Below are 15,748 nucleotides of genomic sequence, written 5' to 3' on the forward strand. Positions count from 1 at the left end.
AATGTTTATAATAATAATGAATATTTTCTTTAAAAAACCCACTACATATTGTTGTTTTTCTTTACCCACACCATCACTCATAGGGCACTGTATATAATGAGCATTATCTAGAGTAATAATAATACACTGGAACCTTGGATTACTAACAAAAAACCTGACAAATATCTGCATCGGATCTTGAATGGAATTTCTACTAATTTAGACCATACAAAAGTTTACTAAATTGACATTCTTCAAGTTCTGCAGGTAGGTTTGCTGAAGGATAATTTACCCGTGTTACCCTCTACGTGCATACCGACCCAACCATGGGGCCATAAAATATCAGGTGAAGTAATTATTTCTCAAATATTTGCAGATTGTGTCGGGATCTGGACTATTAACGCTGTCCATTGATGATGATATATGATGTCATTTATCGGTTAGTTCATGATTTACGGACTGAATAAACCATGTTTTAAAATGTCATTAATATCATACTACTTGAGAGGTTAAATAAAAAACCATAATTTCCAGTGATACTTTTAACAAAGTTAATTTATTAATAAGTAACTTGTTTTTAATTTTGCTTCAAATTTTATTCTTTGCTATGTGATTAAACTTCTATAATTTTTTTACTATAATCTGACTACAAGGATAGTGATTGGTCTGCTGATCTTGGTGTACGCTTAGGAGACATGTTCAGTTGTGTTAAATCTAATCCACTGTCTGACATTGAAGATCGGCAAAATGCACAGCATCCTTTAGTGATGAGCTGCATTTCCAAATCGTCAACATAGAAAAACTGAAACAAACATAAACAGGCGTGTTAATAATCGTTTAAATCTAGATAATTTTTCAGTACTGTGTGATGGCAATCAAAGAGTCTTACTTTATAACAGTGTGGACAAGCTTGGAGCTGAAGGTCAGGCATAATGTTCCTATACAGTAGAGGTGTTAGAGGATGAGGCGGGCGGATCACCAAAACTTCACTAGCGGGTATCGCCTGCAACTCCTCACGGGAACACACAACCATGCCGTTTTGGTCCTCCTAAAAATTACATTAACTCTTACCACTCTTTAGGCCAGACATTCTGGCCCGTATGATTCTAGTAGGCAGCTCCGTAGGCCACAATGTCTGGCCCGGCGCAGGTATAACTTAAATCACTGATTTCTCTATCACCCAAGTATATTCTACCAAAAAATATTTCAGATAAATACAGTTAATCTTAATTAACATGGTCATACAAATTGCCAGACAGAGTGTCCCAAAATTAGGGAACCAAAATATTTATCTTAATGGTAGAAAAAAGTTGCATTTTTTTGATCAGAGTAGCTGATCACTTATGAGAAAAAATGGTCAGAGTGGAAAGGGTTAAATAATTTAATTTAGAAACACATACAGAATCCGAAGCACATTAATAGCGTATACATTTTCATATGTTTCAAAACCCCCATCCATACCCAGATAGTGCCTAGGGTACTGTGCTGCATCGAGGCAGTATTGACTTGGTCACATACAATATCAATTTCTGTCAGTTTGGTCTATTTTTTTTCTTAATGCTATTTTCAAATACCCAACAGAATATCACCTCATATGGTTTTTTTGCGAATGTATCATCAAAGTCTGCCATATCATTGACTTGTAAAACATCCGCATTATGCATCTCAATCTCTGATCTATACCCCGGAGACACGGCTGTAGATTCAATCAATTGTATAGCTTCTTCAAATGGAATTCCATCTTCTGGCGTGAACGCAACAAGGGGCAGAGATTCTTCATCATGTAAAGAAAGAAATGTGTTAATAACTTTTGGGGGCAATTTATAATTAGTAATAGGTAACCTTTTTCTTTGAGAACCCACTCAGTTGCGAAACATTTTTGAAGAAATTTTTTAGCTTTTTATGTTTATTTTTACTTTTTCATGGGTTATTCCGCCATTGTTTTCATAATTCCAAGATGCTGACGTTTCATCTGCGCTTGCAGAAGCTGTCATCAAGGTGATGTCGCTCACTCCTTTCAAGAACGTCATAAATAAAAAATTGACAATTTTCAGTTGTGCATGTTTTTGAAATACCCAGAAAATGTACTATATCCCAGCAAAAGAGGCATATTTTAAACTTAATATTTACCCGCTACTGGGCAGAAAGTGTTGTTTTTGCATTTTGAAGAAAAGGTATTGTTTAATTATTTTTTTTAAATTTACAAAATATTTTTCAAATGGAGAAAAAACCTCCAGGTTTTGCCTGAAAAATCTGTTGCATAGTAAAAAGTTCAATAAGTGGCTTGATATTTATTTTTAATACATTGTATTATATTTTTAAACTTAATAAACGTTTTCCTGAAAAATTAAGTTTTTTGATTTATGACGTTCTTGAAAGGAGTGAGCGATGTGTTAAGGGAAGATACCTAGATTGATTGCGCTTGGATATTTGATTTATTTACCAAATGTTAGATGAGAATAGAATGATGCATGTTGGCAGTGCTGGCACTTGGTCGCCAGAAGAGGGAGTCGGTGTGAGCAGCGGTAGCACAAGGGGGCGAGGGACCCCCCATCGCTGTGAGGACTTGCCCATGACACTAATGTCAACACCTCCACACTTTCCTAAACAAAAAAAGGATGATAATGAGTTTTAATTTTTATATTGTGACAGTGTCTCAATATATTAACTATGTTTTGTCAATATATATATTACTAGGGCCAATTTCACATAAAACATGACGAAGATATGACAAGAGCTATAAATACTTTATAAGAATGCAGGGGTTAGAAATTAGCCAATGATTATAATAAGACCTGTGTTCAATCAATGTCAATATAATTATTATTTGGCATTCAATGCCGTGAAAATAATGTTTCGGCAGAACAAATTATTTTTATAAAAATGCCAATTAGTACCAAGATTTATAGTGATATCTTAACGTGGGCAATAAAATTGTTGATATGGTTTAAGTATTGTGCTGACATTTCTTGGTGGGACTAAAAAGGAAAACAAAAACTATGTATGTATAAAGTCGAGTCGTCATTACCAACATCATCAGACTGGTGATAGGCTGGACAAAATTCTATGTTATATACACCACAAGGCAGGGGTTATAAACTATAATTTGAAATGATTTTCTGACAAAATGAATTAATAAGTAGTGTATTATAATAATGATTACATGTATATTATATGGTAAGGGTTAAAATCCTACTTATGTCGTGGCAACAAATCCAGCGACTCTTTGCTTAGGGCTCTTGTGCACTACACGGAATATTACTGTCCGCCAGAACTACTATGAAGTTTGACAGTTTAGCGTGATCGAGTTCACATGCACCGTGATCGCGCACCGATCCGAAGAAAGAGGGACAAGTGCACAAGCCCATCATCCGTTTTTTTTTTCATGCTACACCGGACCATAAAAAAATTGGACAATAAAATTACGTGTAGTACACAAGCGCTCTTATGGGTCTTTTTACAGAGAAAAAAGGTTAGTGTTTTTTTACAAATTAAAAGGAAATAGAGATATCAAAGATTTTGAAAAAAAATTGAGAATTAGTTTTAATTTCAAATAAATTTGATTCAACCAATCAATGATACAACAATATATGACAATTTTTTTCGCTTTTTTTACAAAATAATATTTATGCAACCATTGAAAATATATTGTATTAAAATACGCAAAAGTGTAGGGCTAAAAGCACATCATAATTAAACCATTTATAAAAAAAGTGGTACATTTCAAGGAATTGACAATTTTGCTGAAACTCATTCCCATTTGAAAAATAAATAATGATAATAGCATCACTGTTTATTATTAAGCTTTTTTATATTTACATATATATTTTATAATTCACCATTTGAGGAGTAAATAATTATACCAAGATAGCATAGATATTTGTGGAATATATTACACATTAGTCAACCTAGTAAGTTTATCTACAAATTATACTCAAACAGTATTATAGTCTCCTACCGGAGCACTGCTGTATGGACCAGTACTCATCTGGACAAGGTAGGCGCTTGCTGTACATACATATTTATAAGGAATTACTTCTGAATAGCTAAACAAAATATAATATTTTTGCATCTTAAGGGAGACTGACCGGAGCATTTCGTCGTAACATAACGTCGTAACATCGCTCGCGGCGAGCATCACTGAGCATCCCAAACTATGGATGGAGCGCTCGGCTCACTGTACTGACTGCCTGAATGCTCGCATCGTAACATGTTACGTTACGACGAAATGCTCCGGTCAGTCTTCACCTTAACAAGTACGCTACATAATAAGAGTCTAAACGAACCAATTCTCCGGGATGCAAAGTTTTTAAAGAATCAACTCAATAAAAAAAATTTGGCCCAGAAAGTCACTACTTTAGTCAAACAACTATTATATGTATATTGAAGATAACATGAATTTTATCAGTGTCAATTTAAAAAATGATGGGAAAATTTGAATTCACAAACCTGGAACCTTGGTAAAACTTTCAATTGTTGAATTTTATCTAGCATTTGTCGGGCAAGCTTGTTAGCTCCGAGACTACGACCCTGTTTGGCCAGGCAAAGATATATACAGCTGTGTAGACGTTGAGGATAAATATGTTATGAATGCATAAGAAAAAATCACAATCTTCTAATTTACAGTGGCTTATTATAAATGTCTCATAAATATGAAGCACTTTTTCGGGGAGGCAGTATGGTCTAGTATAGTATATCCCCTCTATATTTGGGGATCGAGGGAATAAACACCAGAGGACGCCCACGCCGCGAATACCTAAGCGACAAGGGGCTGAACGATGGGCTGCTCGACGTATGAGAAGCTGAAGAGGACTTCCGAAAATAGGCGAGAATGGCGAAAGAGACGTCATCTGTTGCTACCGACCAATCCGCAGGATTGAGACCAGAGAGAGAGTATGTATGACCTCTCATTGCCTGACTCCGATAATCACTAACGATACATCCAGAATTCTGCCCATTTAAATTTATCACTTTTTAAAAAAAAATGTAAATGTATAATATCCAAGAAACTTCTAGCGAGATTATGGTAAAATAATATAACAGTAATTTTTTGACTTATGCGATATTATTCGTATGCGATATTAGTTCTACGAACAGTAATCTTCTGACTTATGTTATATTATTGGTATGCGATATTAGTTCTACGAAATTGTTTGAGAGGTGGATAGTGACAATAACACTCCTAAAAAAAAATGAAAAATGTAAGCATGAGCAATTTAAAATTTAGTAAAATTTAAAGGATACAATAAAGAAATGCCTTTAGGTGGTTCTGGAAATGGTTCGATCAGAGAAAGTGTAATTTTTGCAGCATTAAATAATGTTTCTGGTTGGCATAAAGAGAAATGCTCATAAACTGACTGGTGGACACAATCAAAAGCGTGATAAATCATAGCTAATCTATCATTTTCGTAGTAGTTCATCAGTGCTGATTGACATAAACTGAAAAAAACAATGGAATTTTTTAAAATTATAAAATTTGTATGGCATGCTTGTAATTATTTAAAATACATCGGATATAAAAGGTTACTAAAAATAAAATATACCTTGGATCTTCAGCTGTGTTCGCTATTTCTAGACACTGTGAAGCAAGAAGCCAATATAAATATCCCACATCACTAAATCGTTCCTCTATTAATGCATTGCTGATTAAGATCTTCAAAACTCGTTCTGACGATTCAGTTTCACCACCTAAATAAAATGCTAAAACAATAAACATAAATCAGATTGCGCGTGGGAAAAACTGTGTGTAAATAATTTGTGGCCATTTATTTAAAATTAACAAAATTGATTTTGTGTTGTGATGTTGTGATGTAAGTCATCAGAATCGCACAAATATGAAAATGTTATCGTTGTTACTACTACTACTACTACCATCACACCGTTTCACTGAGGGGTAGGCAGAGAGGATGGAACGGCACACTCTTCTGTCCTGAAATACACTCCTCGCCTCCTTCACATCCATACATCTAGTCATACATGCCCTCCAATTACGCAGACTTTTGACACTGCCAGATTTTAGGTTCTGATTGATCTGATCGTGTCAATTCTTTTTCGGTCGTCCCCGTTCTGTTTTCCCTCTCACATTCGCTACATATATTTTCTTATTAATTCTCTCGTTATCCATTCGCTCCACATATCATCGTTAAATTGGATAAATAATTAATTTTGTGCAACAATGTCACTAATTTACTATCTTATTTAGCTTTTTAAGATTGATTCAATAACATACAAAATGTAAGATTAGAAAGTTATTTATTTATTGAATAAAATAGATTATTAAATATACCTTTTTGAGCTTCGATAAATTTATTTTCAGTAGCCATCAGCTGAGCATAAGGAATGTAGACATATTTTTTGAATTCCGGAGACGTTTGAACTAAACGAAAAGCCTTTTCCCAATTGCCTGCCTCCACGGCCATCAAGATTACAGAATTTTGATCACCGAGTCTCTGATATATTTCTGCTGCAGCTTCCAACTCACCCAAGTCTCTCAATGCAGTTGTAACATACCGTAAACTCTCTGCAGCCCCCTTGTCTATATTGCGCCCGGTTTCTATCAACCTGTAACAAATCTTGTTAATTAAAATATTCACTAATATATATAGTATCAGTTAGGGTGAAAAATCCTTTTTTTTTAAAAATCTTATACATATTTAGCTGTTATCTTGTAATTATTTCAAACTTTAAACCTCAGAATGTAGTCAATTATCATTGCTAGGATCTGAAATGGTTGTTTTAACATAGGTAGCTACTATGTCTCCATTTTGTAGTATATATTGATACTTTTCATTGTGTCTTAGTTAGGGGAAACAGCCTATGTTCACATCAATAACCCCATACATCGCTCTCTTACGTGTGTAAGAGGACGATGTATCAGACATCATATTAGAATGGAAAAAAGTTAAATTTTATAATTAAAGCAATGGCACTCCAAAATTGTCTTTTTGCAAACCTTACACCTAAAAATTTAGCAAAAGGTAAATATGATTTGCAAAACTATCAATTTGATGTGCCATTCTAGCAAGATACTACTTACATATCTATCCATCCTTGTTGGGACATTATTTCGGTAGCTTTTTTTATGTCTCCCGCTGCTAGGAACATTTCTGCAGCCACACGAGGTTCATTTACATGTGAAGCCCATTCTGCTTTCTTCCTGACCAAAGCAATACTATCGCCAGAACCTAGAAATTCCTAAAACAAATATCTCTTTTTTTTTAATAAAGGCTTTGATTTTTCTGCTTTTCTGCTTGTCGTTAGCTTTTTTATGTCATTGGATGATTTTGTGTCATTGGATGGATTTATGTCATTATGTTTAATTTTTATGTCATCGGATAGCCATTCTTTAATGCCACTGATGATCATATTTTTGGTATGTAAAGTGCTATGAGGAACTCATGAAATTCAGCATCAATACCATATTATAATTGCGTCAATTCATCTCCACTTTGATTTTGGAATGGTCCATGACTTGGCATTTTCATTGTATTAATACTGTGGGTGCGAGTGGTAATTTTTTTTCATGCAGCGGTATCAAGGTAAATAGGGAGAGCTTGCTTGCAATTTTTGCGTGCGGTATTATGATTTAACAAAGTTGTCTGTTTGTAGCTTCGAGTACAATTATTTTTTAAGAAACTGATATGTGTAATATTTTTACCTGAGCTTTGCTGAAACTCCTAAGATCCGTGTAGAGAGTAAGAGCCAAACTGTGTTGTGATTGAGATACATATATTTTAGCAGCTTGTTCATATCGTCCCCGGAAAGCACATATTTCAGCCAGGGCCAAAGATTCATTTCCCAAACTTAATGTTTCCTTAAAAATCATAAATTCAGCAAAGTTAATTAATACCGTAAGAGGCAAAAAATATTTATGTGACACTTGTACTTATCTAAAATTGTCTTGTCAGATTTTTAAACTAATCATAAGCTTCTAGGGAAAAGTAGAACTTTCTCACTATGAAACAATATATGTAACAATGTAGAAAAAGAAGTTAATTTATATTAATGTGGGTATATAAATATATTTACCTTCAATGAGTCAACGAGATGTAAGTAAGGAATATTTTCACTTCTTTGGAATGCTTTTTTAGCAACGTCTAAAGAAAGCTTCTCTAGTGCCGAAAAACCCAAATGTTCCCATTCCAACGATGTCACTCCTAAACACGCTACCTCATACGCTTCACTACAAATAACATAATGTACATTATCATTAAAACTTTATAATCTAATATAACCATTACCATTAACATATGGGAACAACAATTGACTTACGTGAACAGGTTATTTCTTATATATTGATGAATGGAATGAGTAAGTGGGATGCAGATTGCTTGCATCGAGTTTGATTGCAAACAAAATACTTTTCCTCCGTGAAAGCCTACAACTGAACCATTTTGAGGCTGTAAAAACTCGGGAAAAGTGCTGACCTTGATTGATAATGTTCCTCCACCAGACATTGCCAGCAAATTGTCACAGGAAATATGATATGACACTGAGGATACATTCTCCAGCTAAAGCAATATAAAAATAATAGATGAAAACTTGATAAAATACTCATACATATGTAATAATATCCTACATATTGAAAACAGGTGCTTTTAATGGTTAAATAAATTGACCGGAAAACCAGAATGATTTATGCAATTCTTACAAATATAACTCTGGATTAGAAATGCGAGTAGTCCATATGGGGATATTGTGTATAGATCATTCAGATGTTTCCATTTTCCCACCGACAAAACACAAATAGAATATTCACCACATACTTAGTATTGCAAAACAGCTATTTGCATTTTAGAAATCACCACCTTTATACATAAGACCAGAACAATTCACACAAGTTACAACTAAAATAGATTAGGGTTGTACTCACAGAGAACATATTTTGGCCTGTTGCAACTGAAAAGACACTGCATACTGAATTCTCATCAACAATTGCAATGTATAATTTAGTAGCACTTAAATCAAAACATCGAACTGCATTTGGTATACTTATAAACATTTCAGCAGTTGGGATGTCTACACTAACTTTCCAAATCTACAAAATGTATACAACAATTAGTAAGATACATAAGATGGAGACTGACCGGAGCATTTCGTCGTAACATAACATCGTAACATCGCTCGCGGCGAGCATTGGAAACTATGGATGGAGCGCTCAGCTCGGTGTACTGACTGCCTAAATGTTCGCGTCATAACGTGTTATGTTACGACGAAATGCTCCGGTCAGTCTCCGCCTTTAAAGACGGCCAAGAAAGATTTGCGGGACTACATGAATCAGAATTTGAAATCTATCTATGTCAAGTCTACATAACGTATGACTAGAGATGTATGGAAGTTAAGAAAGCTAGGGGTATATCAGGACAGATGCATGTGACGTTCCATCCTCCATACAGTGAAATGATAGATAAAGCGCGATAGTTATGTTATTACATAGTTGTAATTTTAAAAAATGTTTTGATAATTTACCTGGCCATTAGACAATCCCAAAAATAGAACCTCTTTTTTATGTACGAATGTCACCTTTACATATCTTATTGACGCAGGCACACGCCAAAAGGTGGAACTGTTATGTCCCACCATCTGGAGTTTGGTATCCTGACACATGAGCAAAGCATTGCTGGTTATAACCAGTAAAGAACACTCCGCTTTTATTGGAATCTTTTCTCGAACCTTGTATAACATCGCTTCATTAGACCTTTGCTCGTAAATAACAATCCTTTCGGGCAGTTGGACCTATAAGGGAACATTGATTTGTGTTCATGCAATTTGATATAGAAGAAACTATGTACACATATACTTCACTTAGTCTGTTCGAATCCCAGAATTTATGCATCTGCATCTGGACTCTGCGAAATATTTATCAAACCCTTATCCACACCCCAATGATGCATAGGGCACTGTATCATATTAACACAGTGCTATCTTGATCGTTAACACATGAAGGAAAGGTGAATAAATATTAGAGTGGAAAAATCACTTATATTTATTTGACCCCTCCTTGGGAATCAAACCCGGGACCTCCAGAACAGTAGCCGAGTGGGCTGACTATTACACTACGGAGGCGGAGAAATATTTATAAAAAGATAATATAGGTATGTACTTGGTTCACATGGCGTTACATTGTTTTTATATTAGTATTATTGAGTGTTGAATTACACTCACTCATGAATTACAATGAAATTATACATAGTAATATTAAACATAAAGAGTAAATCTACTCGCAAGTAGGTATAGGCTATAAAACTTAAAAAGTTGAAGTCTAATTAAGGCCATGATAAGTGGTGTTGCATAAGCCGCAGCTAGATTTTAGTGTCACTTGGATGTTAAAATTAAATTTGGTTATCAATTAAAAAAAAATTCCATTTTATAGCAAAACTAGAGTAAAAAAGAAGGTATCAATGTATTTTTAAATATTTTATGTTTACTTACAGCTAGCCTGTTCTTGTGGATAGCAATCTTTTGTACTCTGTCGTGACACTTTATTCGAACTTTAGCATTTGAAGTCAAGTCCTGTATAATGACATCAGTTATATTTTCTCTATAGGCATATTTCTCTCTATAAAGACCATGAACTGTGTTGTATATTATTGAGTAGGAACACAAATTACCATCTTGACTTCCCAAAGACTGAAAAAAATGTGGTGTTTAATAATCAACAATTTTTGATAAACACTCCAAAATCATAAGCTGCGTATTTACTATGTTCCCATATACAATGGAACCTCTCGTAATGAGTAATTTGCATTTACGAATGCTACTAGTGGAGATATTCGCATGCTTCAAGCATTTACCTTAGCAAAAATCTATTTGATCTGCACTGACATTAATGCAGAGCGCTTGTTAAGGCTGCAAAGAAAAACTTCTCCTAGGATACATTCCAGATGTATGGAGTGCTGCATATTTATGATGAAGTGGACATCCACTATTGCACGCGGCGCATGAGCGTCTAAAGGTTAATATTGTGTAGCACAAATATTACCATATTTAGTCGTCATGACTAACCCACGTGATGTCGACATGTCATGTCAAATGTGACATATCTGTGTGTTGCAATATTTATACAGAAACCACAGTAATTTTATTTAAGAAAATTATAAAGAAGTACTCACTATCGAATTACTGCTAAGGTTTCCTTGTACTGACCAAACCCACTTGCTTGGTTCATTGTATACAGGTATTCCTTCTGAAGTTAAAATAACCCACCCCCCGGTACCAGCAACTAAAATGTTACCACCCAAAGTACCGATAGATGTAGGAAGTAACCCTGAAAAGTAATGAAAATTGACATCAAGGTGTTGCCCTAAAAGTGAAGTTTTAAGTAGCCAGACCTAATAAAGCGCTTGTCAGCAAATAATAGATTGGGCACCGAGTTTTATTGTTGTAATTAATATTAATTTTATGAAGGTAAGGTGATCTGTTCCAGTCTAAGGAACCATGTATTAAATAAGAATTTTAAAAAAAAATACCCCATCGAAAATGGTTGGTTTGTTTGTCACTACACTTGGATGGCTTGACTCTGGCCAATGTCTGTACCCGACGGATTTTCCAGTTCATTGACACGTTGCGTGTGGCAACGAGAATAGCCTGGAACGATTGGTTGTGATTGGTAGCCTGGGGGGGAAGAGAGGGAGAGGAAGATCCCCACACGATGGACCGATCAAATTAAGGCAGCAGCAGGCATCTCGAAGGTTGAGCGCTATGTGCAGCGCAGTCAAGGGTTAACTGGAGAAGAGTCATTGCTTCCACAAGGGTCACAACCCTCAGTAACAATGAATAAGGCGGAGAAGAAGCAGAATATTTACCTAATGGCCTCTCCCTCATGACTTGTTGCCCAGATGCATTATAGAATGATAGAGTTTCACTCCAATCTCCGATAAGAAGAAAATTGTCCGTCCAATGAATTGCCCAGACAGAATGTCCATTACGATTAATCCGAACTTTTTCCTCGCCAACCTGAAAAATAAAGAGATTGATTCTACCCCAAAACATTAAAATCTATTTTTAATTTATGTTTTACTTAGTAAATACCACTATTTCGTAAAATCTATTATTACACGTGTTTCGATGCATTCCGCATCATTTCAAACACGGTTTGAAAATTAGACAAAAACCAAAACACGTATCACAATAGAGTTTACAAAATAGTGGTATTTACTAAGTAAAACTTAATTAAAAATGGATCCTTTTTCCCACAAGGTTACTGCCGAATTAATAAATGAAAACTTTAAAATCTAACCATTCAATTTATGGGTACTTTATTTCTGCTACTACTACTACTACTACCGTCACACCATTTCACTACAGGGTTAGGCAGAGGAGATGGAATGCCACACTCTTCTGTCCTGACAAACACTCCTAGCTTCCTTCACTTCATACATCTAGTCATACATGCCCTCCAATTACATAGACTTTTGACACCACCAGATTTTAGGTTCTGATTGATAGACAGATCTGGTCGTGCCGAGTCTTCTTCGGCTTTATTCGTTCTGGTCTCCCGTTCACGTTTGTCAAATATACTTTCTTAGTCATTCTCTTGTTATCTATTCGCTCAACATGTCCATAGCACTTTAAATAACTATTCTCAATTTTTTTCAATTTTCCTTAGTTTGGCCATACATTCCTTTCATATTTTCATTTTTTATTGTCATACAATGATTTTTCCAGACATTTGTCTAAGGGATCATATTTCAACGGCATTCACTCTGCTTTTATCCTTCCTTTGCCAATTCCATGTTTCACTTCCATACATCAGTGTCAGTACTAGCACTCTGTTGTGAACCGCCAGTTGAGCTTTTATTGACATATTTTTATTTGCAATCACTCTATTCAAAGTATCGTTTATTATATTCCCTGCATTCACCCTTCTCTCAATATCTTTATCCACTTTTCCATCCCTTGAGGATATGCTTCCTTAATTCTTGCACTTGCTCAAGACATTCATCATGTACGATAATCTCGCATCTCTTACTTTACCTTATTTCTCAAGGAAACAAATCCGCTGATTGATCCAATTGCTAGCAGTTGGCCGTCTGGAGACCACGTGCATGAAGATATTCTTCCATTAAATCCCAGTTTATGCTTTTGCACGGCTTTTACGTCTGAAGACCAAAATGCAAAGTCAACCGTAGAGCAAGAAGCAAGTTGATCAGTGACTGGATTGTACGCTAGACACTGGATCGGCTCATTATGTCTGCAACCATAAAAAAGCGTTATATTATTGAAAATTTGTTTATCCGCTCCGAATGGTGCAGCATGATGACATTGAATTCTTGGCCATAAATTACATGAAGGCTTGATCATTTCAAAATTAAAATGCATATTGTGAAATAACAGTTTGTATGTTTACTTGTTGGTGAGAACATCAGTAGTTCTTGAAATTAGTAGTCTTTACGTTTATAATCTCAAAAGTGGTCTTAGGGTGAAGACTGACCGGAGCATTTCATATTACGATGCGAGCATTCAGGCAGTCAGTACAGCGAGCCGAGCGCTCCATCCATAGTTTCGGATGCTCGCTGATGCTCGCCGCGAGCGATGTTACGACGTTATATTACGACGAAATGCTCCGGTCAGTCTCCACCTTTACGAAAGTGTTTTATTTTTAAATTTAAAGATGTTCCATAAAGTAAACATTAAAAAAATCATAAAGGTAGATCAGTCTCACACTTCAGAAACCAGGGGTAGAATATTAACACATTGACTCGCATTCTGGGAAAAATAAACCAATGAAAATTCATTGATGGATACCAATAAGTTGTAGGACCATCTAGCCTGGCACCATCACCATCACAACCATTTGAATTTACATCACAATCATTTGAAGCACATGATTCTCTACAAAATGGAATTAAATTTGCTTCTAATAATTCCGAAGTTACCTTTTTAGACTATTTTTTATGGATTATTAATATGGAAGTCTGGGCATTTATGGGGCTGACGACCGTCATATGCTGGTTTAAGTGATGACTTTACACACATGTAACAATCACCATTATTGACAACCACACTACTGAAATTCTTGGAAGTTCCATATATATGAACCAATTTTGAAACATTGTTCTTGAATCAACTTCACTAGAGACATCTATTGGTGAGATGGAAAGAAGCTTTTTACTGAGCAGAAGCTCTTTTATTAGTATGTGAGGTCCGAATCCTGGATTATAATCACATTCATGAGACACGCCAGAAAATATCATTTTCATTTTTATTATTGAAGCTTATAATTTGACCAGCTAATTTATTTACAACATTTTGAGTGTGTCCAAATACTTGTTCACAAATCTGAGTTACCTCCAATTATAGGAGTTAAATTTCATATTATTTTATTTTATTTTTTAAGTGATCACTTTACACACGTGTAACATTCACCAATTCTACCCATTATTGACAACCACACTACTCAAATTCTTGTAAGTTCTATAAAAAAAAAATATTAAAAAAAAATATATAAAATTTAACTCCTATAATTGGAGATAATCCAGATTTGTGAACAAGTATTTGGACACACTGAAAATGTTGTTTAAATAGTTTATTTTCAAATATATTAACTAATTTAAAGCACAATTTGCAGACTCAATCATCAATAATCATCAGAATCAATAATCAACTAAGGTAGACAACAGTTAAGTAGTCAATGCGTTAAAGATAACCACATTTATTGAAATTGCAATATGCGACCGTATACTGCGTAACTTACAAAAGTGACCTAATGGATAATCTGGACTTACGAATATTTCAATATGCCTTCTAGATCCGAATTCCAAATAATGACAGTTTTATCTTGACCGCCTGAAGCAAACTTTTTGCCATCTTTGGAATAAGCAACTGAATATATCTTGTCCTTGTGTCCTCGCAAAAGTTTTATTAGAATACCATCATTTGGATTATAGACCATGATATTTTCATCTGCTGCAACAATCAGTTGACTTCCATCCGGACTATAGCATATGCTATGGAGACTAAAATTAAAAATTAAATTAAATTTATTTATTTATTTATAATTTATATTTGAAGCACTAACTTTGTGATTTTCCATTTTATAATTAAAATGTAACTTTGTTTTAAAATCACTATAAATATTTTATAATAACTTAATTATAATATCTACAGGTTTCGAAGCTAACCGCTTCTTCATCAAGACTGATTAATAGTATTAATCAATACTGATAAAGAAGCGATTAGCTTTGAAACCGGTAGACATTATAATTTAGTTATAATAAAATATTTATAGTGATTTTAAAACAAAGTTACATTTTAATTATATGATTTATTTAGTTAAGAAATGTTCTTAAATAAAATAAAAAAAAACATTATTGATTTTTATTTATTTAAGAATATCGTTGTTTTGAGACATGTTTAGTATGTAGTAGTATTTAATAATAATAAAAATAAAATACCAAGAATATTCATCGCTGGCTGCTTCTTGGATTTTTAACATCCAATTTCGGATTACACGCATTTTGTTAGTATTGTTTTTAAATATACTTATGGAAATATAAACAAAACCACTATAAGTAACCACAAAATATAAATAAAACCACTGAAGGAGTTCAGCTGATTAACATCTTAAACTAAATAACTTAGGAACAACATATCATGGAAGGGTTTCTATTTTAAACACCGAAAAGATTATGGGGAAAAAAAACTTTATTCATTAGTAAAAAGTGGATATATAAGACTATCAACTATAAAAAAACAATAACTTTTCTTCGTCATAAGCTTTTCAGTTCACTAAATCGCTTTCAAAAGCTTTGTTTTGACTTTAAGCGGT

At 34.3% G+C, this 15,748-nt stretch overlaps 1 protein-coding gene across 1 annotated transcript; it reads right to left on the minus strand.

Annotated features, from left to right (window-relative positions):
* Nucleotides 1–506: 506 nt before the first annotated feature.
* Oseg1 (intraflagellar transport protein Oseg1) lies at nt 507–15,748 on the minus strand. The gene is made up of 21 exons (XM_088266014.1): nt 15,681–15,748; nt 15,375–15,485; nt 14,706–14,936; nt 12,955–13,171; nt 11,784–11,934; nt 11,091–11,245; nt 10,411–10,608; nt 9,448–9,714; nt 8,852–9,016; nt 8,251–8,489; nt 8,008–8,161; nt 7,637–7,792; nt 7,016–7,173; nt 6,266–6,540; nt 5,523–5,679; nt 5,224–5,418; nt 4,429–4,537; nt 2,423–2,582; nt 1,569–1,753; nt 869–1,027; nt 507–781 (listed from the first exon to the last, which is right to left on the minus strand). The coding sequence occupies exons 2-21, from the start codon at nt 15,434–15,436 to the stop codon at nt 626–628; spliced, it is 3,549 nt and encodes a 1,182-aa protein (XP_088122140.1). The 5' UTR covers nt 15,437–15,485; nt 15,681–15,748; the 3' UTR covers nt 507–625.

The sequence above is a fragment of the Brachycentrus maculatus genome, unplaced genomic scaffold, assembly GCF_059751285.1.
Source record: "Brachycentrus maculatus isolate JH-2025_06_01 unplaced genomic scaffold, ASM5975128v1 h1tg000261l, whole genome shotgun sequence".
Taxonomy (NCBI): domain Eukaryota; kingdom Metazoa; phylum Arthropoda; class Insecta; order Trichoptera; family Brachycentridae; genus Brachycentrus; species Brachycentrus maculatus.

Excerpts from the sequence above, each read along its gene's own strand:
- Oseg1 (XM_088266014.1), bottom strand. The coding sequence starts at position 15,436 with ATGCGTGTAATCCGAAATTGGATGTTAAAAATCCAAGAAGCAGCCAGC. Across the intron at positions 8,490-8,851 it reads CAGGCCAAAATATGTTCTCT|CTGGAGAATGTATCCTCAGT; the intron begins GTGAGTACAACC and ends ATATTGCTTTAG. Across the intron at positions 4,538-5,223 it reads CCTAAAGGCATTTCTTTATT|CTGTATATATCTTTGCCTGG; the intron begins GTATCCTTTAAA and ends ACGTCTACACAG.